The sequence below is a fragment of the Miniopterus natalensis genome, chromosome 10 (assembly GCF_054644295.1).
Source record: "Miniopterus natalensis isolate mMinNat1 chromosome 10, mMinNat1.hap1, whole genome shotgun sequence".
Classification (NCBI taxonomy): Eukaryota; Metazoa; Chordata; class Mammalia; order Chiroptera; family Miniopteridae; genus Miniopterus; species Miniopterus natalensis.
In genome coordinates, this window is record NC_142090.1 from 7,910,535 (window position 1) to 7,935,738 (window position 25,204).

At 47.4% G+C, this 25,204-nt stretch overlaps 1 protein-coding gene across 1 annotated transcript; it reads right to left on the reverse strand.

Moving 5' to 3' along the window:
* Positions 1–4,385: 4,385 nt before the first annotated feature.
* WEE2 (WEE2 oocyte meiosis inhibiting kinase) lies at positions 4,386–24,632 on the reverse strand. The gene is made up of 11 exons (XM_087821375.1): positions 24,300–24,632; positions 20,341–20,537; positions 18,424–18,475; positions 16,226–16,398; positions 14,926–15,047; positions 9,823–9,969; positions 9,089–9,193; positions 8,868–8,953; positions 8,102–8,272; positions 6,304–6,446; positions 4,386–4,878 (listed from the first exon to the last, which is right to left on the reverse strand). Exons 1-11 carry the CDS (start codon positions 24,630–24,632, stop codon positions 4,713–4,715), a joined length of 1,695 nt encoding a protein of 564 aa, XP_087677501.1. The 3' UTR covers positions 4,386–4,712.
* Positions 24,633–25,204: the final 572 nt, after the last annotated feature.

Below are 25,204 nucleotides of genomic sequence, written 5' to 3' on the forward strand. Positions count from 1 at the left end.
CCCCCACGCGTGGGGACAGAGGGGACAGGCAGCCACAGCACCCCGCCTCCGACCCGCGCGGGGCCGCGCGAGCACCCGGCGCAGGGCTCCTACCTTCCTCCCGCCCTCACCGGACGCGCCAGCCCCGGCAGCCCCGAGACAGGAAGTGACTTCCCGACGCAGCCACGACGCAAGACTCGCGAGAGGAAAGAGAAACCGGAAAGGGCTTGGCGTGCGTGGTAGAGATGCTACCGGCCGTCGCCGCGGGAAACACGCCCCCCCGTCACGCGTTGGTTCCGGGAGCTTTTCTTTCCGGGCGGGGAGCCGAGACGGGAACGCCGCCCGGTGGTGAATGGGGCTGATTTCAAGGTTATAAAATGTAACGAGATTCTTTGATGGGCGCCGCACAGCATAGCTCCGCCTCTGGAAAACACCAGAAAGGTCCAGACCAGCCTAACGCTGAAAGGAAACAAGAGAAAAAAGGAGCGGGACAGACAGGGCTGAGCGCGCCGAGGAAGGAGGCGCCAAAAAATGGGCAATTAAGGTGAATATGTTCATGCGATGTTTAAAGAAGTCCAAGTTGATGCAAAAAATTCGTGCTGAACAGTTAGAATTTTAAAAAAGCAGAGCCATATTGGGTTCTGAAGCACAAGGAAAAATATGCATCCTTGTATTTTTATATATTAATTTTTTTTTTTTTTCCAGAACATTCAATTACTGGAAGAAACATTGACTATTTCAGGTAGGTGTATTAAAACTCACAATACTGTTTTAAAGTTAAATATTTCACTTATAGCAAAAACAATTTATTATAATTTTACTGTCCCGGCTTTAATGGAGGTAAACTCGTCAATATTTTCTTTTTCTTTTTTTTAAAAACATATCTTTATTGATTTCAGAGAGAGGAAAGGAGGGGGAGAGGGAGAGCTAGAAACATCAATGATGAGAGTCATTGATCGGCTGCCTAGCCTGCAACCCGGGCATGTGCCCTGACCGGGACTCGAACCCCGATCGCCTGGATCCTAGGTGGATGCTCAACCGCTGAGCCATGCCCGGCTGGGCTAGTCAATATTTTCAATACCTAATTCCTATCTATTTCCGATTGCAAAAATTGCCGTGTCTGACAACTTTTTTTGACCAATATTTAAATAATACTTCTAATTAACTTCAGCTTATAGATGCTTGTCTTTATTTAAAATTCTGGTATTTTGTTCATTGTGGATACTTTTTATTAATTTTAACATTTAAAAAATATTGCATTAAAGTATCAGTCACCTTAATGGCTGGGTTTTTGGGCACCCCTTAAATTTTGCCTTGTTCACCCTGATCTTGGCCCTGGTAATGAAAAGGGGTATGGAACTCCACAGATTGCAGAATGCAGGCTAGAGGGGGTCTCCCCATTATCCTGGCCCCACTTCTAGAAAAGGAAGGTACCCTCCAGATCCTTCTAACATGCAGATTTCCTCAGGACGCAACTTAAAAACCCTTCAGTGCCCATGCTCGCCCTTGAAGGAAAAAAATATGAACTGCTTACGGTGGTTTCCAACGCACACAGTAACCCATTCCTAAAAGGCCGACTTACTAGTTGGTACTGTTGACGTAGAATGTCCAAACCTATCAAGAACTTTTACAAGTTTATTGAGCCTCACTGATGACATACGCCAGGAAGGAAGATCTCAAATGCTCTGTAGAATGGCAGTTTTGCAGATTTTATAAGTCGTAATTAAAGGAGAAGACTTAAGGAAGGTGCACGAAATCCACTGACAAGATTAAGGAGGTGGGATCAAGCAAGGGGGTGCCGGGAAATCCCTAGGATTGAATAAAAGGCAAATGGAGAAAAATGCTTCTTTTACATAGGTGGGTATAGGATAGTTAATAATTAACATTTCTTGTGCCCTGGTGCTGACCTAAGTTATGTTTTCGAGGCACAGGAAAAGGAAATGACTCTGACGTTTCAAAGGTGTGTTATCCTCTGTGCATAGGAACAATGGACAGAACTCACTTAAAGACTGACCTTTGCCAAAGGTCTGGGACACCCAGTGAGGAATTTGTGATCAGACCATCCTGCGGGGTTACTCTCGGTCACCGAGTTTGTGAGGCCTGCGTGCGCCCCCCTCCCACCCAGGGGCTTGTCAGGTTTATTGCACAGCCCCCTTTCCATTCACAGCGTATTTCCAGACGCTTAGCTCCGTGTAGCTTCCACCTTCACAGTGTCTAGTTCCTGAAATGCCAGGCTAACCGATAAAGATTTGAGGCTGTAAAACAAAAGTTTATTTGGGGCCTTAAAGGATTTGGATCCAAACAAGGCAGATTCCGGTAGCAACCCAACTACACTCTGGAGAGAACAAAGGAAGGCAGGGTTTATAAAGGCAGAACCCACGAAATGTAATCCTTCCATGCAGATGACGGATTGCTGGCTAGCTTAACAAGGACTGGTTGGTTCCAGGATGCAGATGAGGGGGTGAAAACTATAAGGATAGGAAGGTCCACATATGTCCAGGCAGCAGCTGTTGTTCCAGGATGCTTATGGCTGGGCCTTGAGTTGAGTTTAGTAACAGGTTTAGCAACTTAATAGCAGCTCTAAGAACTGAGGCACAAGGTGTCCCTTACCTCCTTAATAGCCTCCTGGCTGTTTTAAGTGACTCCCTTAGCGATGTTTATCCTAATTTATTCTACTGCCTTTAGGCCTTGCACAGATATTAGCCATTCCACATTCCACCCACTAAGTTACCGTCAGTGCCCTTCAGTGATTTACTATTTAAAAATCCTCCTTCCACTTGAGCTGCTGAGTCAAATGAGAAACTAAATTTATCATTTCCTTCAACGGCAGTGTCCCCCTTTCTAAGCTCCTTGCTTGTGTTAATGATACCAAGGTTCTCCCAGAACTGAACGTTGGAATTTTCTTTAAAATAATTCTCCCGATCACCTACATCTATCCGTCCATACCCAGTCATTTGGCCCTGAAAGTTCTTTCTTCATTATGCCACTGATCTCTCCCTCTTTCTTTGTATTCACAAATACTTTGGGGTGAGAAGCACAGAAAAGGTTGTTTAAAAAAAAAAAAAAAAAAAAAGCAGAAAGCACAATGCAAATTGAAAACAGTCCCAGTTCCTTCCACATTCAGCAGTGTCCATGCAGTTACCTGCCCTTTGAGTGACTTCTCGCTCCCGTGGAGCCCAGCAAAAGACAGAGGGAGAGAAACCACTAGTCTGACACCAGATGCATCCAGGTGTCACGGTGGGAACATGGTAGAGAAGGGACCATAGACCCTAATAGTAGGAGCAGTCAATGCCAGAGAAGACAAGTCTACAGAAAATTCTGGTCTATACATTGCATGCTCTTAATAATATACCTGTTTACAAATCACAAATTGTGGTTGACCTTGCACTGTACTGCAAAGGACATGGCTGGGTTGGAAGCAAGAGACAAATCCACTCAGTTTTAACACCTTGAATAAAGACTGGTTTTAAAAATGGCAGTGGGCCATACGGAGCACTCTACCCCACTTAATTGCATGGGAAGAACTGCTAATCCAAGACAGAAGAAAAAAATGGTATGATGGTTTATTCAATTAAAAATAACTTAAAAATTAAGGGAAAAGAAAATAAGGCAGAAAAAAACCCTTACAAACCATTTACAGGCTACCTTTATTACTATGACATCATTATCAAATGCCCTTATGACCAACCTTATTTTATATCATAGGCAGGCCATTAGAAGCTTTTGGGCCTGTGAAGCTGGGCCTCGAAGCCAAGACCTGTCAGTACGAGCCCCCCAAATTCTCTCACCTGTCTACTCGTGAAACGGCTTCCCACATAAATTTCTCACTCTTTGTTAGTTATAGATTACAAAGAAGAGTCCTTTACCCATATTTGGCTTTGGAAGAGATAAAAACCTTTATTTACAAATATTCTATTCCTTTAAAAATATGTACAGAGAAAAAGATTTGGATAAAACATGATAAAAATCCCAGGAAGCAAAGCCAAATTCTGATAAAACCAAGGGGAGGTTGGTGACATGCAGAAAATCAATACCAGTCATAACAGTTACAGGAGGGTCAGAGCAAATAGACTGAGGAAGACCAGCCATCAGACTTCCCTTGTACCCTCTACCCAGTATTTCTGTCCCATAACTTAATAGCCAGCTCGGGAATTTCAAGTTACGTATCACCTTAGTGCCACCCACCTATTTAATAAATACAGTATCAGAGGAAGAGACGGTCTCCATTCAGAGAGCCCGGTAGGAAAACTAAAGTGGCTGAGAATTCTTTTGCAAATACCGTCAGATAACCTGGGAAACATCTGTTGAAATTCAGGTGCATTTTCTTGTAAGCTGTTACCTCAACTCAACAAAATTGTATTTTTTTCCGTGTGCAGGGAGAGTCGCTGGGATCCTCCGTAGGAAATTAGCTGGAGCAGCATCTGTCCGTCGGCTGCACTGAGGGCCGATTCCTTGTCTTCCATCGGCTCGGAGGCCCGTGCTTTCCCGCTGTGTCCAGTGAGTGTGAGAAATCAACTATGGACAGGCGGTGTTAGGAATGTGACAATAGAGAAGAGGGTTGTGCCAGAGACCACTGCTAGTAAAAGGCCTCCATAGCTTTAGGATCTCAGCTATAAATGCTAAATTAGGATGGCTTTTAACGTCTTCGGGTGTTCAAGTTGGTTAATCTTTCCACTTACAGGAGGTAGTTTGGCGCGGTCAATGTGTATTGTGGGTTGGTGTGAAATGAGTTCTTATGGGGAAGACTCCCCCAAGGTGAAGCTTGAAGACTTTGCACTCTTTCCTCCCACCAGGCGTTTGGTGCTTCTTGATCCTGTGGGGGTCCTCAAGACCTCAGGGTCACTATGGCCTTCTTGGAGGTCCTGGGGGTACTGAGCCTGCTGGGCTTCTCTCAGTTCCCTAGCAATGAAAGGAAAAACGTGTTACTCCATCCTAAATTAGAGATGATTATGATCAAAACTAACATATAAACAGATGTTTCTTTTTATTTCGGTATTTACAGAAACAAATCTAAGCTATACACAGAATAGAAAATTCGCTCCTGCGATTGTTTTGAAAAATGGCTGGCTCACAGGTGCCACAACACACGGCAGGTTCCGTTTCCTAAATCCTGATTGGGGCGTAAATGGTCTTTAAAAAAATTTCTTTAAAAAGTGTCATCCTGTGCCCAGAGGGTCATGGGTTCGATTCCCAGTCAGGGTACATGCCAGAGTTTTGGGCTCTATCCCTGGTCATGGTGCGTGTGGGAGGCAACTGATTCATGTTTCTCTCTCTCCCTCTCCCTTCCTCTCTCTAAAAACATATCCTCAGGGGGAGGGACAACTCTACAGTCTGCCTGTGGAAGCACAGCCCATGGCCCATGGGTCAAATCTGGCCGGCTGCCTGTTTCTGTAGATGACGTCTTACTGGAAACCGTGGCCACACCCATTCATGTGTATGTTGCCCATGGCTGCTTTCACGTTACTATAGCAGAGTTGTCATTACAGCAAAGATCACACGGCCCACAAGTATAAAATATTTACTATCTGGCTCTTTATGGAAAACTTGCCAACCCCTGGTCGAGACAGTTTCAAGAAGGCACCTGCCCCATCCCTAGGGTGGGTGCCCATTGCTGGTGATGGCTCATGACCGTCACCTGTGCCCGCATAGCTGACTTCACGAATGTACACGCCACACCTGTTCTGCCCATGGGCCCTTTTCATCTTCTGTATTTTCGACAGCGCACAGTGTGTGTGGTCGTCACTTTGAAGCACCTTCAGGACGCTGCCCGAATGCCCCGCCTGACCTTTATAGCAGCCCACCCCGTCTAATTAATTCCCATTTGTTGAACGGAGGAATAGGTTAACAAACGAGTGCGCACATGAATTCGAGCCTAGTGACTAGGTCATCAGAATGCTTTCCCTTGGTTTGGAAGAATACCTCTTGCTCTGAACATGTACCAAGAGAAACTACCAGCCTGCCCCTGAAACGGGACGGAATTCTAAAGTAGGTCTCCCCCCTTAGCTAGGGTTACCTTGCGTCGGGAGACCATCCACCAGTTTCTTGAACACCTGTTGTGACTCTGAATCCTACTAAATTTTCTTTACCCGTTGTATTTCCTTGTAGCCTTCACTCTGCCTCCTTCGCATTTACTGAATTTCCTCTCTCTCGGTCCCAGAGCCCCAGCCCTGTGCTACCAAGGGCCTCGTGCTCCTACTCTCTTTGTGGGCAGAGACCTATGTGTTATAACCTTGGTTCCACTTGAATCCATAGACAGACACTGGTCCTGTCACTATGAGCAGTGCACGGAGAGGCTCTCTCTCGGCTCCAGGGGCCAAGGTCTACCTTTCCAGCGCGGCCGTCTTCACCCTCTCCAAGTAGAGCTGCCGCTGGAGCTCTTCTGCCTTCCCCAGGGAGGGACGGAGGACTCGACTTCTGGCCAGAGCTGCTGCCGAGGGTCTCTCCCCGGGGTCAGGGTGGATCATGTTCTGATGGCGTAAGGAAACAGGGGCGTCACTGTTGGGGAATCTGCTCACCCAGGCCAGCCCCAAGCCAGCTTCCGCTGGTGGGTTTTGTGAAACTGCCTCTTCTCTGTGCGGAGGGATGGAATCGATGAAAACTTAGCTCCACCGGGACAGGACGTCATCCCTGCCTGGTGGCATCAGCCATCCATACCTCTGACTTGAAGTATCACAGTTGAGAGCTAGCTGGATGATTAACTAGTCTAATGCCTTAATTTTAAACAGGAAGAAACTGGGGTCCTGAAATAAAAAGTGACGCGCCTAAGTCATTGGCCGGACCAAGACGAAAATCCAGGTTACCCAACTTCTAATTATTCAGCTTACTTTCTACCACAACGTGCTCCTTTTCCACTTAAAATTAATTAAGGACAATATTCCTCTAGCACTTATCTTCAGGTGGGGGGGGGGAGGTGTCTATAACCTAAAATGACTTGAATACAGTAGAAAATACGTAATCACATGCAGCAGTTAGCAGTGTCCTATAATGAAGAAGACACTGAGGCCTCCTTCCATCTGGGGAGCAGCGTTCCGAGCCAGCTCCACCACCTACCATGCAGTCCTGAGCAAGCCTCTGAGCTGTGCTGAAGCTCAGTTTCCCTTTCCTGATATCTGGGATAGAAATACTCGCCTTCCCGACTGTTGTGAGAATTAAATGAATTAACAAGTACGTATTACCAGCATCGAGGCACTCAATAATTATCTACTAAATTCAAGGGCGATTTACGCATAAAAATAGGCAAGACGGTACAAGCAAAGGCCACTGTGAGGAAGGGTCTGCCCCCTCCTCTCAGGGAAGCAGAAGTGCAGAAGGACCAGCTTGTCACTGAATAGGAAGTTTTCAGGTAAACCGTGAAACTCAAATTTAAGCCCCAAGAGAGCAGATAGTTCTAAGGCTGTTTTGGTGAGCCTAACAGATCCTGTTCCTTAAGCCCTAAAGCAAGCCTTCCGTATACATTTTGTGTTCTTAGTATAATTCTAAGCTTCTCGACAGTGTAGGTTTTTTTCATACCTCTCCGTTTTAATGTAATACCTGCCTTCCCTTATCCCTACACATACTCAGATGTCATTGAATACGAGTGACACATAGCGTCCTGAATGGACATTTTCTTTCTCCTGATAGCTCAAACGATTGGCGGTATTGTCAATTATTAATTAATTTATACTTTCTCCTATGTACCCAAAATTCAAGGTTGTTGTTTTTTAGTAATAACATCACTGTTACTATTGACAATGGTTAAAACCCCGAAATAGGAGCAAAGAGACCAGGTTTGATTTTGGAGTTAATCGGTTATCAAAGGTGGTGTACAGGTGCAGAAACTGCCGTGAGCCTTGGTTTTCTCAACTGTCCACTTCACAGGGTTGTCAAGAAAGACAAATGAAAAAGAATATAACAGGGTTTTTAAACTATAACATAAAAGGTCTTCATGACACTCTCTAAATGTCCTTGAGACGCTGTCACTGTGTCCAGTGTCTCTGCTGGGCTTCCTGGTCACGATTCCCTTTTCCTTCTGTATGAACAGAAGTACCAACATTTCCACTGCCCTTTCCCCAACCTACTTGCCATTACATTTATTTAAAAAATAGATATTTCCATCTTCTCTTCATTCCATACAATATATCACCTTGAGTAGCTTGTAAAATTCTCCCGAGAGCTCCTGAGGGATGCGTGGAAGGTTGCCCTCGCGGATGTGGTGCCACAGGGCACCATTGCTGGGTAAGGACTCCGCTCCGGCGGCCATCGCCATTGTCAGTCCCAAGGCAAATATATCTCCTTTAGGGAGATGCTGAAAATCCTTCAAAACAGAAGACAGGGAGGCCAGTGGTTTTTTTTTTTGCCAGGTGAAATGAGTCCAGACTAAAATACAACTGGGAAGAAAGGTTCATCGGAGGGCATGAGAGCTTAAACAGGCACAGTGGGCAAGGTGGCATCTTCTACGGTTAGTGGTTTGCTCCTAGGAATGCAGATAGGGCCCAGATCCACCGTGCCAGGCTGACTCTGCAGACACCCTAGAAGGTGGACAATGACTGACGGTCATTTCAGTGACCAGAGCTGGTGTGCCAGCAACAGGATGCGTGATAAAAATTGGGCTGGACCAATGAAGCCTCCCTTCCCACTGGGCAACCCGTGGGCTTTGGAATTCTAAGAAGGATTAGAAACAGGGACTTTCACAAGGAACGCCACAAATATCGATTCACCCGTAAATGAGCCAGCTTTCCTCATGCTTTTTGGGGGGGAAATTTCTCTCCTATCTTTGGTCTCCATTCTGAATAGGAAAAGCGATAATATAAATTTAAATTATAAACATATACTTTTCATTTTTTTCCATCTGAGGGCCAAAAGGTTCGGTGGATTATAAAATAGCCTCTGTTTGTTTCCCTAATCTATACCTCTTGCAAAATCTCTTTAGCCAAGAAGTAAATGTCTCCCTCTTCCACTTTGGGGTTGCTTATCGATGTTGCAAGACCCAGGTCTCCTAAAACAGGAAGAAAGAAAAAAAAAAAATAGAGCCCTTTAAAAGCATGTCTTTCTTAAAACAGGAATAAATGGAGTCATCAGTATAAATGTTATAAGAGAATAGAATACAGGTCAGGGTGTAAGGCAGACTCACCAATTTTATATATCACATTAGCAGAGAGAAACAAATCTGCGTCATTTCCAGTGTCTTCTTGGACTGGAGAGCCACTTTGCACCTGATGGCAAATGAAGATGTTACCTGCAAATACACAGAACTGATATAAATAATCATCCCTAAGCTTTTTCACCCCAAAGATTCTTTTCTGCATCTGCCTTTACAGCCACCCTCCTCTCCCCCTCTTCCCTGTGGCTCTAACAAGAGTCCAGGGCGTCTTTCCTTCCCTGGAGTCTCTCTCTGCTTATGAACGGCCGGCTCAGTGATCGATAAATACCTCGGTGCATGACAGTGACGCCAGACACGACCCCAGCCTCTGAAGAGGCCGGTCGGTGGCCTCACAACAAAGATGCAAGAAGACGACACAATATAGTAACATTTCCTTGAGTTTCACATTGACAAAGGCCAAAGCCGTTCACTTCTGCTCCCTGCAATCCGGTGAATTCAAAAGGGTTTAGCGCCAGTAAACACAGGATGTAGCCAGTATGTTGTTATTGATCCACATAGTAAATTAAATACTTATTTTCATCCTCTGACTTCACTACCTGGGAAAGAGTCTTTTCTTCTTTCTCCATCCCCAGAGGAAGGGAAACAAATGACAGAAAAGGGTTCCGCCAGCCAGCGGCCCCTTTGACACCTGACAGACACACAGACGCGGGTTCTGAGAAGGGCGGGGAAGAAGCGGTGCAGCCGGAGGCCGCGGGGCTACTGACTTGGCTTGATGTCCAGGTGCACCATGCCGGCGTTGTGGATGTACTTGAGCCCCAGGGAAACCTGCAGAAGGATGTCTTTGAGTTTCGGCTCTTCGAAGTGATCGCCGGTCCTTGTGTTTTCAGATATAGCGGCCTGCAAGCTCCCACCTGGGAAAGAACCACCAGGGGTAGCCCCACAGAATGAGAGAAAAGGGACGCATCTTACAGACAAATGCACAGTAATAAATTTCTTGTGAATGATCTCAGTCCAGCCAGTCTAGATTTACTCCAGTGTCAGTGCGAAACGTACTATCTCCCCTCTGCCTATCCCACAGACGTGTTAGAAAGAAGAATTACAGGGCTTTTAAGGAGGAAAAGAAACTGCCATATCCCAGATATCCAATATGGGGCCCTATTGTCTTGAGTAGGCCCCAATTCACTAATTAAAGCTTTACCTAATTATCAACCAGAAGGCCAATCGGCCTTAGTCATAGATCTACTGGTGTGATAATTAATTTTGTGTCGGTATCAATCTAGTAATTATAGGCCGTTAGTAATTTTAATGTAATTGATTCTAAGTTTAATTTCATTAAAAATGTATCGTGAAACATTTAATGACTGCTGGCCCAAGGAAACTATCACACGTCAATATACATCCAAATGCTATTTGAGCCACAGTTTTGTACCTCAGCTCTAGACTCCTGATTTATCACTATAATCAATAAGTAAGGCCTGGGCTCATCTGACTCCCTGGTCTTGGATGCCCCTGTACTAAGGTATTAGAATGCTTCTGTACCCTTTATTTCATTAATTAGCACTTATTGGGAGCCTCGTCAGTCAAAATTAGAGAGTCCTGTGTCTCCCTGGCAGTTATAAAGCTCACGGTTCCACCCTTTATGTGTATATCAGAACAATAGGATCTCAGACGGTAACAGTATATTTTTTTTAGGAAATCCATATTTAAAGGTATCCTATGTAAAACGGAATTTAAAGATGGATCTGTTGTGTTAAAATAAGTTCAGAAAGGAAAGGACTTCAGTCCCTTTCAGAAACACAAGGAGGGCTAGTGGGGTGTTTTTTTGTTTGTTTTTCTGGGACCCTGTTTAGGAAAGGGTGCATATACTGCAGATGACATGAATTAGGAAGAATCAGTAAAGGTGCTGGAGCTTGTTAAAAACAGAGTCACCTCGAGACTCAGTTTGCAGACGAGGCGATGAGGTGTGACAGGAGGGAGGCCCGCGTCCAGGCCCCCATGTCCACTAGAACCCTGGTTTCCTACCAGCCAGGGTGTCCCTTTAGGGCGGCGCTTGCATCTTACCTTCCCTTTCCCAAGGTCTGGCACGTAATTAATATTTTCTGAACTGAATGTCTATCCTGGCAACCGAGGGAAGAGAAAGGCCTAATCAAGGATCCGGTACCAGGATGGACAGAACAGAGCACCCTGGGGGGAACTTAGAAACCCTTTAATATGTTCTCTTAGATACGCAGAAGTACCTCTAATGTCCTGCAGAGCAACAGGTGCTTAGTGAGGGTAACTAGACCCGTGCCCGCGGCACTTGTAATTACTTGGCTCCGGAGGTGGTAATATGAAAGTTAGCCCAGGAACACCGAGCTACAGTAGCACTTACTGAAAACCCCCAGGTATGCTGTACGCAGAGTATTGAACACCCTTGCTTTGCTACAGCTGAAGCTGTCCGCCTCACATACAGGAGCGTAATAAATTGGTATTAAGGGAGGCACGTGTTTATAGACACAGCAACACTGAGTGAACTGCGACCCCCGCCCAGCTGCCGAATTCCCCCCTCCGGGTCAAATAAAGGCACTTTCCCCACTTGGCAGAAACAAAAAAGGGCTTAAGAAAAACATATCTACATTTTCCTGCCTGCTCATGAGGCCTAACAGATACGAAAACGAATACGTAGCGATACTAGCAAACGCCTTCCAACAACAAAGCGTAGCAGGCAGGCCAGCAGCTCGACAGGCTGTTCTGCCCTCACGCCTGGGGTTTAGGTCTCTGCCTGCAACCAACCTACTCTCCTGCCGGCGGAGCGTCCCGTTTGGTGGAAACTATGACCGGTATTCGTGGTGTTCCCCAGAGGACACCGACGTCCGATGTCCCATCCCTGGGGCCATCATGAGCACCGCTGTTCTAGAGGAGCATGCTCTGTGAAACCTTAGGGACGGGACCACCCAGGAGAATACCGCCTGTCGGGAGAGTCACGGTCCAGTCACGGCATCAGCCTGCTACAGGGACCTCGGGGTGGCTGAGGCTGGCCCACAGGTGACCGGTAGGGGTCATGGCAAGGGTGAGAGGAGGAGGGAACGTTTCCTTGGTTCGGGGCTCGGAAGGGACAGTTGGGGAAATCTGATGGCTGCTGGTCTCTAGTAGTTATCATCTGAGTTAAAAGCATACTTGTGCATGTCCCAGCCCGACTGCTCCGACAGGCGGGGGCACAGGGCAGGAGATGAAGTAGGGGATCGGGGGCGGGGAGGGAGGAGATGGACCGAGGCACTGGCTACTCTGCTGCCTTAGAGACACCTTGGACTCACCCTTTATTTAGAGCAGGGGTGGGGAAAGTCCAGCCCCGCAAAATCACTTGGGCTGGCCCTGCCAAGGCCTCGCCAAAGAGAGGCAGTTCCAGCCATCACCTTAAACGTCTGACCAAATAAAGCAGGCTAATTCTTAAGTTGATAATTTTGTATGGCCCTCGAATGACGCTAAAAATTTCCAAACAGCCCTGGGCAGAAAAAAGGTTCCCCACCCCTGATTTAGAGCCACCAGGCAAAGTCTCGCCATGAGCATCCAGAACCACAGACAAGACAAGGCAGAAGGGCGTGCTTTATTTTCCACAGTTAGCTCCCATCTCAAAGCTTCCAAGCGTGGGAATGATGCTCGATAAATCACAGTTACATTTTCCTTGGCAGGTGCTGAGGGTAGAGGAGCAGCAGGGCGAACAGAGGGTGGCTCCCCATCATCTCTCACATCTGGTCCCAGGCCACTGGCTTTCCGGGCTCCCTCTAGCCTTCCCACACTTGACCTTGCTGGTCTTTCCCACTACAGGGGTCCCCTCAGTCCTGCTGGGCCGCACCCAGGGCCAGTACCACCTCGCCCCCTAACTGGACGTCTTCCCTCCCCTCCCCTAAACTCTCACAATCCTCCTGCAGGGCCTCCTCCAGGTCTTGCCTCCTGTGGGAGATTCCCTGGGGCTACTCTACTAATGGCTCCTCGCTTTGTGCCGGGTGTTGTCACTGTGCTAGCACCTGGCCTAGACGCTTGCTAATTCTCAAGCTCCTCCCTGATCTAATTACTACTGGGTGAGATAGTGGCATCCCAGCGGTCACACAACTAGTGTGCAGCAGGCGGGGTGGCGACCCCAGGCCCTCCCTCCGCTCCGGCTGCCTCTGCCCACATCCCGCTTCTCTGGACGCTTTCTACCCACAGCTGTACCACCCGGCTCTGCCCCTCGCCGTCTCTCGTGTGTTCACGGTTGCAGAGCAAGGGGAACAAAGCTTCTTAAAGGCCTTCCCTTCTCTCACTCTACAGTGTTTCTTACCCTAGAGCCTAATACAGTGTCAACCCGCAGGAGGTATTCAAATGTGGACAAGAATTGAAAGGTGATTTGGAATAGGAACCACTCCATCTCTTTTTTTTTTTTGAAAATCTGAAATCTTTACATTGCCCCAGATCTGTCGTGGTTTTGCTTTCTTGAGTACTCTTTGTTATTGGGTATTATTTTGGTTAGTAGCTAAAAGTCATAGAAATAAAACCGATGTTCTTGTAGAGAGGGAGGAAAGGAAAAGGGAATCTCAGACCACAATCAGAGGAAATTAGGAAGAGATTCAGAAAAGGCTCGACCTTCCCACCCCAAGTATAAAGACAGGGCCCATTTTTTATCCCAGAGAGACAGGGATTTGGGGTGAGCTTATTGGAGGGGGGAAAAAAACCCCACAAAGTTCACAGGTGGGGCTACAAAGAAATCAGACTGTAAGGAAAGGAGGAAAGTGCCGCATCATTATTTTACAGGATGGGGACCATTTCCTATGTTACTAGCATTTCATAGTGTTATTACCTATTTGTATACTGAATAGTTTGTACAGTGATGAAGCTTTATCACTGACCTGGCTGGACACACACACTCGGGGCTCTATGGCGGTTACTAAAATTACTTGCAGACAGGCTGTGCTATTAGAGACTCGGGTGGGTGTCCACGGAGAGGGGGCGTGTTGGGAAAGAGGGATGCTGTTACCAAGCATCGCGTGCAGAGTATGGATTGCTGCTCCTCAGACGATGCCAAGCTTCTATTCAGTGTGGTGGTATTTTTTTCTACGACACCACTGAACTTTCTGGAGAAAAATATTTCCGAGAACAGTAGTTGTACTGGTTACTGTGTCTGCCCGGCGCCGAAGGGCCTGGGAGAATAGGTCTGGAGTCTCTGGGTTTGAGTGCCAGCACCCACCCCGTGTCCTCAGTCTGGTGAGAACACTGGAGCTCAAAAGGTCGGAGGCAGCCAGAAGCATGAACAATCCCCAGACTCGGGAGTCCACCTGAAAATTCATCAGAAGCTGGCTGTATACATTTACCACCTCCTCCCCCCAAAGCGGCAGGGACTGTGCTTGCATCTTTCAGAATACCTAGCAAATTGGTAAAAGGATGGTTTCCCACTCACACCACTAGGGTCACAGCCCTTGACTTACTATTAAGTCAAGTGTGAAGGGCGTGAGAGCTTCGGTGTGTCAGTCACACATCAGCTCCCACAGAAATAGGTCAGAGCATGAACCTGACACCCCTTTTCCACTCATCTCCTGCAGCTCTGCTTCCAAGCAAAACTGTAGTGCAGGCATTTTAGCTATGAATCCGCTACACCAGGCAGAAGCTACAAAGAATAGGCCAAGATGTTTTTTTCTGAAGACTTAAAAGTTCACCTCCCACCCCGGCCTGGGAGCTCAGTCGGTTAGAGCATTGTCGCCCTATGCCAAGGCTTGATCCCCAGTCAAGTCACATACAAGAATCCACCAACGATGCGTAAATCGGTGGAACAACAAATCAATGTCTTTTTTTCTCTCTTAAATCAATTTTTCTTGAAGCTCAGCTCCCTCCCCGCAGATAGCAGGCCGCATGCTTACCATTGCAGTACTCATTCTGAATGATCATGTGGTCGTCTTCCACCCACGCAGAATAGTAACGGACCACGTGGGGGTGGTGACCCAGCACCGCGTGAGCGTAAACCTCGTGCAAAGCCGAATTCCTAAGGGAGAGAAGAGCATTGAGAGGAAGGAATCGCGGTCATACGCACGCAAGGTGTTTTTAGAGGGTAAGAGATGACGCGTGATTCACAGGGGCAGCACCCTCGTGGAATGCTCCCTGCTTGCTTACTATTTTATCCCTGGCTTCCATAAACTACGCAGTGAGACGCAGTGGCAAAGATAAAGGCTTTAGAAAGTTCGGCGACTGACCCCCAAGTCAAGCGAGGGATAGTAGTAGACCTCGGACCAGGACCTTGGTCATCTGGATACCAGAGTCCATGGTTTTTCGATTAAACATGGCACAGAGAGGAGGCTTCGGTGGGGCTACCTCAACTGCAGACGGGCTTTGGGTCTTAATTTCACTGCATTGGAATCATAAAATCTTGATGGGCCCCACGGGAAGGCCTCCATGGACTTGATTCTGGATATTGACCTGGGCCCCCGATCTTCTCTATGGAGGCTAGACAAGTCAGGGTCACTAGGAAACTCGGCCAACATGTCGCGGGGACAGTCTTGGAGAGGGATATTTATTGTGGAATAGGAAATCCAACGCAAGAAAAGCAAAATACAGTATTTGGTGAGTTTCAGTATAAAACTGAAGAATTCCAAAATCGATCATTTCAGATTCAGCCTAAGTATTACATCCCCATAGTTCATAAAAGTCATTGGCTAAATCTGAACATGGTTGTTTTCCTTATGGAAAGGACGAACAATTACTTCTGGGAATGAAATTCAAATTTCTGTTAATTTTTTCCTTGCTTGTAAGTCCTTGAAACGTGACTGTTGAATTCATTATTAATACAAAGTAGAGATAAATCAGGGAGTTAACAGTAACTTCCTACTTGGCGCTATTTCTGATGAACTAAGCAGGCGCCATAAGATCAGTCCGTAAATCTATTAATTATTAAAAAGCAGTAAGACCAGTAGCAAAAGCCACAAAAACCACACACACACACACACATCACAAAATGCCCTGAAATGATCATGGTATATTTTAAGAAATAACCTCTCTCTGATCTGGAAAACTCAGAAAGCTTATACATGTGAGATAACATACAATGGAGGAGGTAGGGTGGTTTTCAAAAAAGCAAATGTTTTTAATAACATCAGTGCTATTACTTAAAACATTTAGCTTTCCAAATCCAAATTTGTGCTTCCGGTACATTTCAAAGGTACTCACTCATTTGATAATTCTGCAAAAGATTTCGTGGAGCGTTTTATGGCATAAACACATCCATCCAGCCTCTTGATGCACTTGTAGACTGTGCCAAACTCCCCAACCCCAATCCTTTCCACCTCCATGAACTCTTTTTCGTAGCGGGAGGTCATGTTGGTTTCTCGTAGAACACATCTCTGAAACATTTTCGTAAAAAACAGTTAAAATAGCCCTTCCGTTAGGGGGGATTCAAACTGAGGCATAGTCTATTCCTACATTTCTCTAAGTTTTCAGAATGACTTGTGGGGCCAATTCAGTGGATTCTGCCTGTGTCAATATTCAGGGCAGCGAGAGCCTGCCCAGGGGCTGCCTGCCTTCCCTGCACTGTCGCTTCCAGTCTGACCGTACAGTTCTTACCTGTATGTCCCTAGAGGAGACACATCCACTCACAGCCAGAGCTGCGGCCTCAGCTGAAGGAGTGACTGGGACCTGGGTAGAGCATGTTAGGAAAAAACCGAAACAATCTCCCTCTGACACTAGTCTACGTGTCTCACACTCCGGCTGCTAATCATTTTATCCCAGGTTGGATAAACATACTTGTGTTCAATTTGCTTCCTCAAAACTCTTAGTCTGGAACACAAAATTACTGAATTATTTCAGATTCCATGTTCAGATATAACAGCCACTCCCCCTCTGGGCCAGGTAGCAACATCGTTGATTGCCCAGCTAGTAAATAACCCCCGGGAAATCGCTCAGCTTCTAATCCATTCTCTCATCTGTAAAATGAGGTTCAGAGCAACTGCTTCTCGGGGTTCTTTTAAATATTACTCAATGAAATGTGTGTGTGTGTGCAATGCCAAACACCTAGTAAACTCTCAGTAAATTGTGGCTCTGATTTCCATAAATTTATATGAATCTCAATCCAAGCTCATTTATCTCCACAAAGACATTTTCCCAGTGTCTCCATGAGCAAGAACTTTTTCATCTAACTTTGAGTTTTGAAAATCCTGACTCTTACTAGCTCTTCATTTTCAACCTCCAACATCAGTCAGCCTTCATCAGCAAGACCTGTGCTTTCCATGGCCCTTAGCCAGCCTGGACTTCCTATAGCTACCAGCCCTCTCTCTCCGTCTTCTCAACCAGTAAGAATGATTTTTGCAAAATGACACTGTAGAATCAGACACACTTAACTGTTTCCCACGAGGATCCCAAACTTCTGATCAGAGGCCTCAAGGCCGTCTGCCTCCCCATCATTTCAGACGCCTAATAAGCCAGCTTACCATCCACACCACTCCCCACCCCAACCCCTCCCTTCCTCTTTTGTGCGCTGAACACTGAACATAGCCATGTTTTCATGATAAACATCTTAATGGCAATGTAATATTCCACTGACTTTAAACCATAATTTATTTGCCATTCTATTTTTGGACATTGAGTACTCCCCCTTCTTTTATTTCATTTTTTTTTTCTTTTACAGTTATGGCTGATAAACATTTCTGGTGATAATATTTACAGTATTTTCTTAGGTTAGATTATCAAATGGTCACTCAAAGATTGTGACCATTATAAAAATTTGACATATTTGAGAGTTAAAATTTTACATAGGACCTCTGGTTTCGTGCTATTTTTCTCGGTTCTATTTTTCTACTTTGGGACCTTAGATATCACAGTTTTTCCTTCAACTTTTCTGCCCCATGAGTGTAAAATTTCCCCTTCCCCCCCTCAGATCAAGGATAGAAGCAGTTAGCCTTTAATATAAAAATACCCCAAGACAAAGAATCAGCAACATACATACCAGACAGTGTCTGGTAAAGTAACAACTAGCTAGGCCTGGCCGGGTAGCTCAGTTGGTTAGAGCGTCGTCCCGATATGCTAAGGCTGCGGGTTCGATCCCTGGTCAAGGTACATACAAGAATCAACCAATGACTTTATAAATGAGTAGAACAGCAAGTCGATGTTTCTCTCTCTCCCTTCCTCTATTAAAAAAATAGCTAATAATATAGACCCTAATGAGAGTCCAAATGAATTCAGCTACAAAGCACATTTGCTACAAAGTGTTGGGGATGGGGGTGGAGAGGGAGGGAGGGAGGGAGGGAGGGAGGGAGGGAGGGAGGGAGGGAGGGAGGGAGGAGTGGGAGAGGGGGAGAGAGAAGAGAGGAGACAAACAGCGGCAGGAGAACCAAATGACTGCTATTGCAGTTGGGCCGAAGAACTGTGCTCACCTTGGCAGGCAGCCCTTGTTCCACCTTGCCTTGCCCTGGATCAGCTTCCTCGCTTTAAAAAAAAAAAAAAAAAAAAGTGATATCACCATATGATATATAATTAGCACTTATTGATCCTGGTACTATGCTGGGTTCTGGGGCTGAGAGACTAAATAAGACAATTACTTCGCCTCTTCAGTTTATATTTGGGGACAGGGTAAAACAGGCAATTTCCATATAAGAAGCCAGGACAAGAGCAAGACATCAAGGGATGCCATAGACAACACCCAGTTAATCATCTCAAAAGTCCTTCCCAAAAGGGGGGCCGTGTAAGCTGGGTTCCAAGAATGAGTTGGAACCAGGTAGAGGAAAGGAGCGGCGTTTTAGGCAAATAGAACAACAGCTGCTGAGAACTGGAGGCAGGAAAGCACACAGAACATACGTGCAACCGTCCATGGTCTTCACCACCACCCTGCACGTCCCCTTTCCCACCCCCCCACCCCCCCCCAGAACCTGGCTTTGCACGTGTGTGGGCCCCAGGTAGACCAGAAGTATAGAAGAAGGAGCTCTAACCCTGGCTAAGACATTGTTGATTTCTTTTCTTTAATATTTTAAAAGAAAAATTTACTTTAACTACATCGAATTTAGAAACCTTAAACTACAAAGACTGTCCTAAACAATATACAAAGATTGAATAGAAATTATAAAAGAAAACACAAAATTATTGCAAGATCTCACGCCTCCTAATCTATGAGTGTTATGCCAAACTAGTATAAAAACGCTCATAGGTTAGCCGACGCCTCTGACAAGTGTCCTCTTTGGCAGGAGCAGCTGCATCCTGAATCCTGAAGCAAGATTTTAATTTCTAGATCAGCCAGGCCATAGATTTTTCTTCTTGACAAATACAGGGTAGTAATGGCCAATGGAGGACATCACACTCGTGGAAATGAATTGGTGCTCGACATTTGTGACCTAAATTGTATATTACATTCTAAACTTTATAAAAATAACACCATAAATAAGAAAAATACCCTCTCGGGAGCACTGAGCGATCGTTACTAAAGTGTCCCGACTTTCATTGCCCGGAATTACGAGTGAACTGTCTATGTGGCCAGCTTCCGTGAGAGGGAACCATGAATTCTCATGGCTTACAAATAATCCCAAACAGCTAACGCCCCCGAATTCTTGGCAGCAAGAGTGGGCGGTTTACTCCTGCTGAAATCCTTTTTGCTTAAGATCCAGGAGGCAGTGCTGAGAAATCCTGTTCTGGGCCTGAGGCTGGTTAATACACAGTCACTGATCCCCAAAGAAACAGCTCAAGGTAGCACATCAAACGCTCCGCAGACTTCGGATGGCTCCCTGGGCCTTTGCCTTGCCGAGTACCTATGGGCACAGACGACTGGCCCATTTTAGAGGCGGCTCCGTTATAGAAAAGAAGCCTGGAGGACCGTCGTAAGGAAATGTCCGTATGTGAGACACACAATGGGCTCAGTTTGGCTTTTAACATTTTGGAAAGCAACACTCTCTTCTTTTCGCCAGTCTTCCATCCCCAGCAGAGAAGTTCAACTCCTGGCCCCACAGCTCTTCTGGAAACAGTAATAGACTCTTTGAAGTGTGAACTACACCTTCCCCAGCTGCTAGGCTTCTGCTGGCCGGAGGAGACCCCCTGAAGGCAATTCCATAGCCCATTTAACTGCCTAATGGAAGTCAGAGGTCCGTGGCTCCCTCTGCTCTGGCCCCGCCTAGAGAAGGCACCTCTGGGTACACTGCAGAATGGAAGATGCTGGAATCTCCGTGGCAACGCAGGGGGAAACCAGTGACATTTAGGAAGGAGGGGAGGGAGGCAGAGCTGCTGTTCCCAGTCTCACTTCAGCCCCCTCCCTTCCTATGACCACAGTGAGATCAGTTCTCAAAAGTCAAAGGCAGCATAGTACTTACAGGTCTCCTGGAGTTTTCCTCTTGCCACTGGATTGAAGGAACTCTTTCCTATAGGACTCTGGGGTGAAGGGGTTAATGTTAACCAGAGCTGATGAGGTCATTTCATCTGTGAAGGAGACAGGTGTGAGCCTAAAATGCTTAGAGCCTCGGGAGGGCAGCTTCCCTGTTGAAGAAATCATGGACTGGCCCGGCAGGCCCTGAACGGGGGTGACAAAAGGCAAATCAGAATGGGGTTAGTGAAGAAAAAATAAAATTCGTATCAGTTAGCTAGTTAATATTTGAACCAAAGACTGTTATTGCTGAAAGGGGCCTCAGGGGTTATCTGGCTCGGCGCAAACTAGTCGCTTCATAACTGGTCCTGGGGGGGGGGGGGGGGGGGACGGGGACGACTACGACTACGGATTCCCTGTCCCCTGCTGGGTATTCCCATTCATGGGACCAACACAGGAGTCCCTACTTGGGTTATCTCCCCGCCTTGCCCTGGGCAGTTCTGATAGCCAGCTTGGAAAACCACCAAATCTAGCCCTACCTCCAACACTTTAAGGATGGCATTTAAGCTTAGACAAACGAAAACGACCTCAGAAGACCTGCCTTATGCCCTCAGAGTGTGCGCTTTCTCTTCCCCTCGTTCACTCGTGGAAATCCGCGTTTGGTGCGTGCCGAGTACTCTGAGCGGGATGCTCGGGGCGAGGGGTGCAGAGGGGGACTCCAGCTCTTAAGGAATGAACGGTCCACTCCATTCATTAATGTGTCGGAAATAACCACTTTGTAAGGGAAAGATTTCACAGACAACATGGAAGAAGAAATGTCCAGTCCCCTTAAAACGTAGGCCCCAAATGAGAAGAGCTCCATGAAGCAGAGTAAAATAAAAATGGAGAAGTAATACTCTAAACCCCTGAGCTTCAAGGCTTCACAGCCACTGTACCTAACATACCAACAAACAGAAAACTGTGCAGGACTTACCACTCCCAGTAGGTCACAGCAAGAGAACACAGGCCTAAGACCGAACCAGAACGAACCCAAAGGCAGAGGGCAGAGGTCAAAGACGGAATTCTGATGAGACAGCAGATGCCATTATGACCTAAATGTCGGGGGGCCAGAGGGATACCCGTGTTTTAGGTCTTCAGGGGTACAGGGTACACATGGGGGCCATAGGGCAAGCGCTGTCCTGGAGGCTCTCTCTACGAGAATTCCACTCTCAGGGCCTCTGCCCATGGCTCAGGCTAGAAGCAGAAGGTAGGTTACACCATGGCTCACCACATACAAATACAGTCAAGGGATGTGAGGCTACAAAAAATGAATATTGACCTCGTACATGCTCACTAAGTGACCAATACAAGCAGAAAGGAAGGAAGCAATAGAGCACGCACAGTAACCTAACATTTTTTAAATTGATTTGAGAGAGAGGAAGGGGGAGGGGGAGGGAGGGGGGAGAGAGAGAGAAATATTAATTGGTTGCCTCCCGTATGCACCCTCATTGGGATTAAACCCGCAACCTTGGGTATGTACCCTGACCGGGAATCGAACCTGCCATCTTTCAGTGCGTGGGACCACGTAAGGGCCAGGGCACTAACACACTTTTTTTTTTAAATGAAGAAAAAGATGTCATTGCCAGGGGCGAGTTTTTACAAGGATTCTGCATGTCCTAGAATGGAAGGATGAACTACCCTGGGGCTATTGTCGGAGAAGGCCATCAATGACAGGTCACAGTCTTCCTGTAAGTTTACCATAGGGCTGAGCTTTGGTTCAAAAGAACAACTGTTTGAACAGATTCTCAGTTGTCCATGTGGTCCAAGAGACGAATTCAGAATGATAGTCAGTCATTGTCTGAGAAACGGTTTTTCTGTGATGCTGATCAGCATGTGGGAAGTAAAGGGGCATCTCTCATACATGAAACAGCGGGGCACCCGCACACCTGGAATCTACACCCGCACAGAGCTCTGGCTGCCACACCTCCAGGACCACAAAACGGGCCCGGATAGTTTTCAGGTAAAAGGAAGGAGAAGTATTTGCACCAGGGCAGACAATATCAGAATTCCTAGTCTGGAAATGTGAAGGCTGATAGGTTTTCTGAGCTCCACTTAAAAGAGAGGGAAGGATATTAGTTATATTAATAAGGATTGTATTGTCAGAATGGCAGAACTAGGAGGAATCCTTTTGGAACCTAAAAGAACATAGTTTGGGACAAGATGTATGAAAAGGATTTCATCAAAGTAAAGCAGATTGAAAATTTCTGGGAAGATGACCAGGTTGAGAACCTAAACATGCTCCAGAGATTGGCGCTAATTCCATGAGCAACAGCCCTGTAACGTGCAGTTTCCCCTCCAAAATTCAGTAGATGCTTTTCCCTTGGCCTCAAGTCTTCAATCCCTTCTTTGCCTGGTGAACTCCAGCTCATTCTCTGAGACGTCTCTCAAACATCGCTCTCTTTGGAAAGGCTTCTCTGATCTCTTGAGACTTAATTCCTAATTCTCTCTCATCGTGTGGTGCCACTCCCCTAGGACACCGGATCTGAATTTTAATTATTGTTCCAGTTGTGTGTCTATTGTTATTTTGTGGGCACTCCTTGAAGGCAGGAGATGGGTGTGTCAGCAGAGGGCCAGCTGCCCTATCACGGTGTTCAGTTTTAAGCAAACGAGTGAAATATGTACCATGTCGTGCTTTCTTGCCTGTGTACGTTTGCTCAGCGCCACCTTCTCTCAGCCCACTCTCCCCCCGCTTTCTATGTCAAAACCACACCAACTCTCACTGACCTTCCTATGTTTCCTTCACCTTTATTTCTTTCCTGATCACCCCCCTGAGAAGCAGCCCACCCAGTGAACTCTGGCCGCCCTTGAAACACCCATCACACAGTGTCTACAGACGCGTCTCTTCTTTCTCTCTGTCTGTGTCCTGTGCTGCTTGCACCCGGTGGGTTCTCAAAAAAATAAAAATAAAAATCTGTGGATTGGTGGGCATTGGGACCATTGAAAACCCCACAGATGAACACATGAACGTATTAGAGCAGTTTTTCTACTGTGCAGACAAGAAGCTTAGCGTCTCCTGTGGGCGCGGGGCCCATACCCAGCAGGCACTAAAGAGACCTGCAGACAGCGCCTGCTTCAATCAGAGCCTAGATGTTTCCACCAGGATCAAGCACCTCCAGCTGAGCCAGCAGGAAGCAGAGCCAACAGCAGTCCCGAGCTCCCTCCCCCACGGGCGCCCGTCCATCACAGGCCACCCGCCCCAGCCCTGGCTTCAGGAACACGAAACATGTAGCAGGAGACCAGCCACAACAGGAGTAGAGGAACAGGCTCACTGCCCGGGCCCCTGCTTATTTGCAACCCTCAGCTTGCACAGAAGTGTCAACAGGTCGCCTCTTTGCTCACATATAATAGAAGCGCCTGAACTTGGCAAGGCCCAGGGGGGGAAGAGCCTTCCTTCTGGAAAGAGCAGCAGCAAGGAGATATGAATGTGTCCAAACAAAGTGAACACGAAATATTAGTGAATGATCCCATAAAACAGAGCCAGTTGGCGTAACGGAAAGAAGGGGCTAAGACCGAAAGGTCAGGTTTGCAGTCCTGTCTCTGCCCAGTGGCTGAGCAAGAAGCCAGTTTATCTCCGGAGACCTTGATTTTCTCCTGTGTGGAGTGTACAGGTTCGGCCCCAGATCCCAATGTCCTTCCCAGTGCCAATATTACTTAACTGGGAGCTTTCTCCCCACCCAACCTTTATGGGTGGCCTCCACCAAATAGTCACTGGTGCCCGTGGTTTTGAGAAGACAGCTGGCGAGACGTTTAATTCTGTTTTCTGATCACTTGGAACACGCTTCACTTTCACCAATAAATACGTAATTGGGCTTAAGACAGCCTGGGAGGCAAATCTATCCTATACACAGAGTCCTTTCTCTGTCAGCTGGCCTGAAGGAACCTGGGTCCCTCCCCCTGGGGCCTGGGGCCCCCCCCACCCCCCACACTCACTTTGGGGGTGAAGGGACTCTCACAGTACAGCAGCTGGCTTCTGTCGTCCGGCTGGGCTGGTGTTGCAGGACACCTGGGAGATCCTGACAGCAGAGGCTCCGGGCTCACTGGGCCTTTTTCCTGAAAGGTGGGGAGCCCGCGTCCTTCACTGCGGGGTGTCCTGGGAGGGGTGGGCCTGGCCCTCCAGCCCGGAGCCGCGGCCTTCTCCGGGGTGTGGCTCGGGGCCTCCCCGCCCTCGGGCGCTTCCTGCCCTTCTTTGTTCCGACTCTCTTCTTCGCAGCAGGAGAAGTTCAGTTTCTGCCTCAGCTCTTTGTTAATGCTGTTTTCATCCATCTCTGCCCCCGAGCTCTACCTGGTGGCCGAGGGCCTGTCAGGAGCGGGGAGCCAGAGCCCGCTGCCCACTGCCCGGACGCACCTGTGGGTGGATTTGCCCCCTTAAGTACCAGGTGTCGGGGCCTCAGCTTGGCCTCATTGCCACTGATTCCAGACGGCGCCGGCAACTCCCGGAGCGGTTCAATCCGGCGCGTGTTCAAACTCTTCTGGCCAGCGCAGGGCCTCCCCGCACTCACCTGGCACAGAAGGCTGGTGAGACTGTGGGTTCCTCTGACTTCGCCTGGCCTTGAAGACACCCAGCAGTCAGCTTGGGAACAAGCTCAGTGTTGGAAAGAAACGGCTCGCGCTCCTTTGCACCCACCGTTTAGAAATCTCACCCTCTCCTCGCTCCCGCTCCCCACCCGCCCAGTGGCTCGGGGGAGCTCATTACAATCCAGCATCACCTGGACGTGGGAATGATCCTGAAACTGCCTCCGACAAAGCCCAGGCTGGAGCTCATCTCCCAAACGGAGAGGCCCCTCGGGTCTCGGCCAGACACACCTGCCCCAGTTCCAGCCCCCCCAAACACACAC

Bases quoted from the DNA above. Each gene is read 5' to 3' on its own strand.
- WEE2 (XM_087821375.1), bottom strand. From the start codon at position 24,632: ATGGATGAAAACAGCATTAACAAAGAGCTGAGGCAGAAACTGAACTTC. The intron at 18,476-20,340 runs GTAAGTACTATG...TTTTTTTTAAAG, and splicing joins AGGAAAACTCCAGGAGACCT to CGAGGAAGCTGATCCAGGGC. The intron at 9,970-14,925 runs GTAAGCATGCGG...GTTCTTTCCCAG, and splicing joins TCAGAATGAGTACTGCAATG to GTGGGAGCTTGCAGGCCGCT.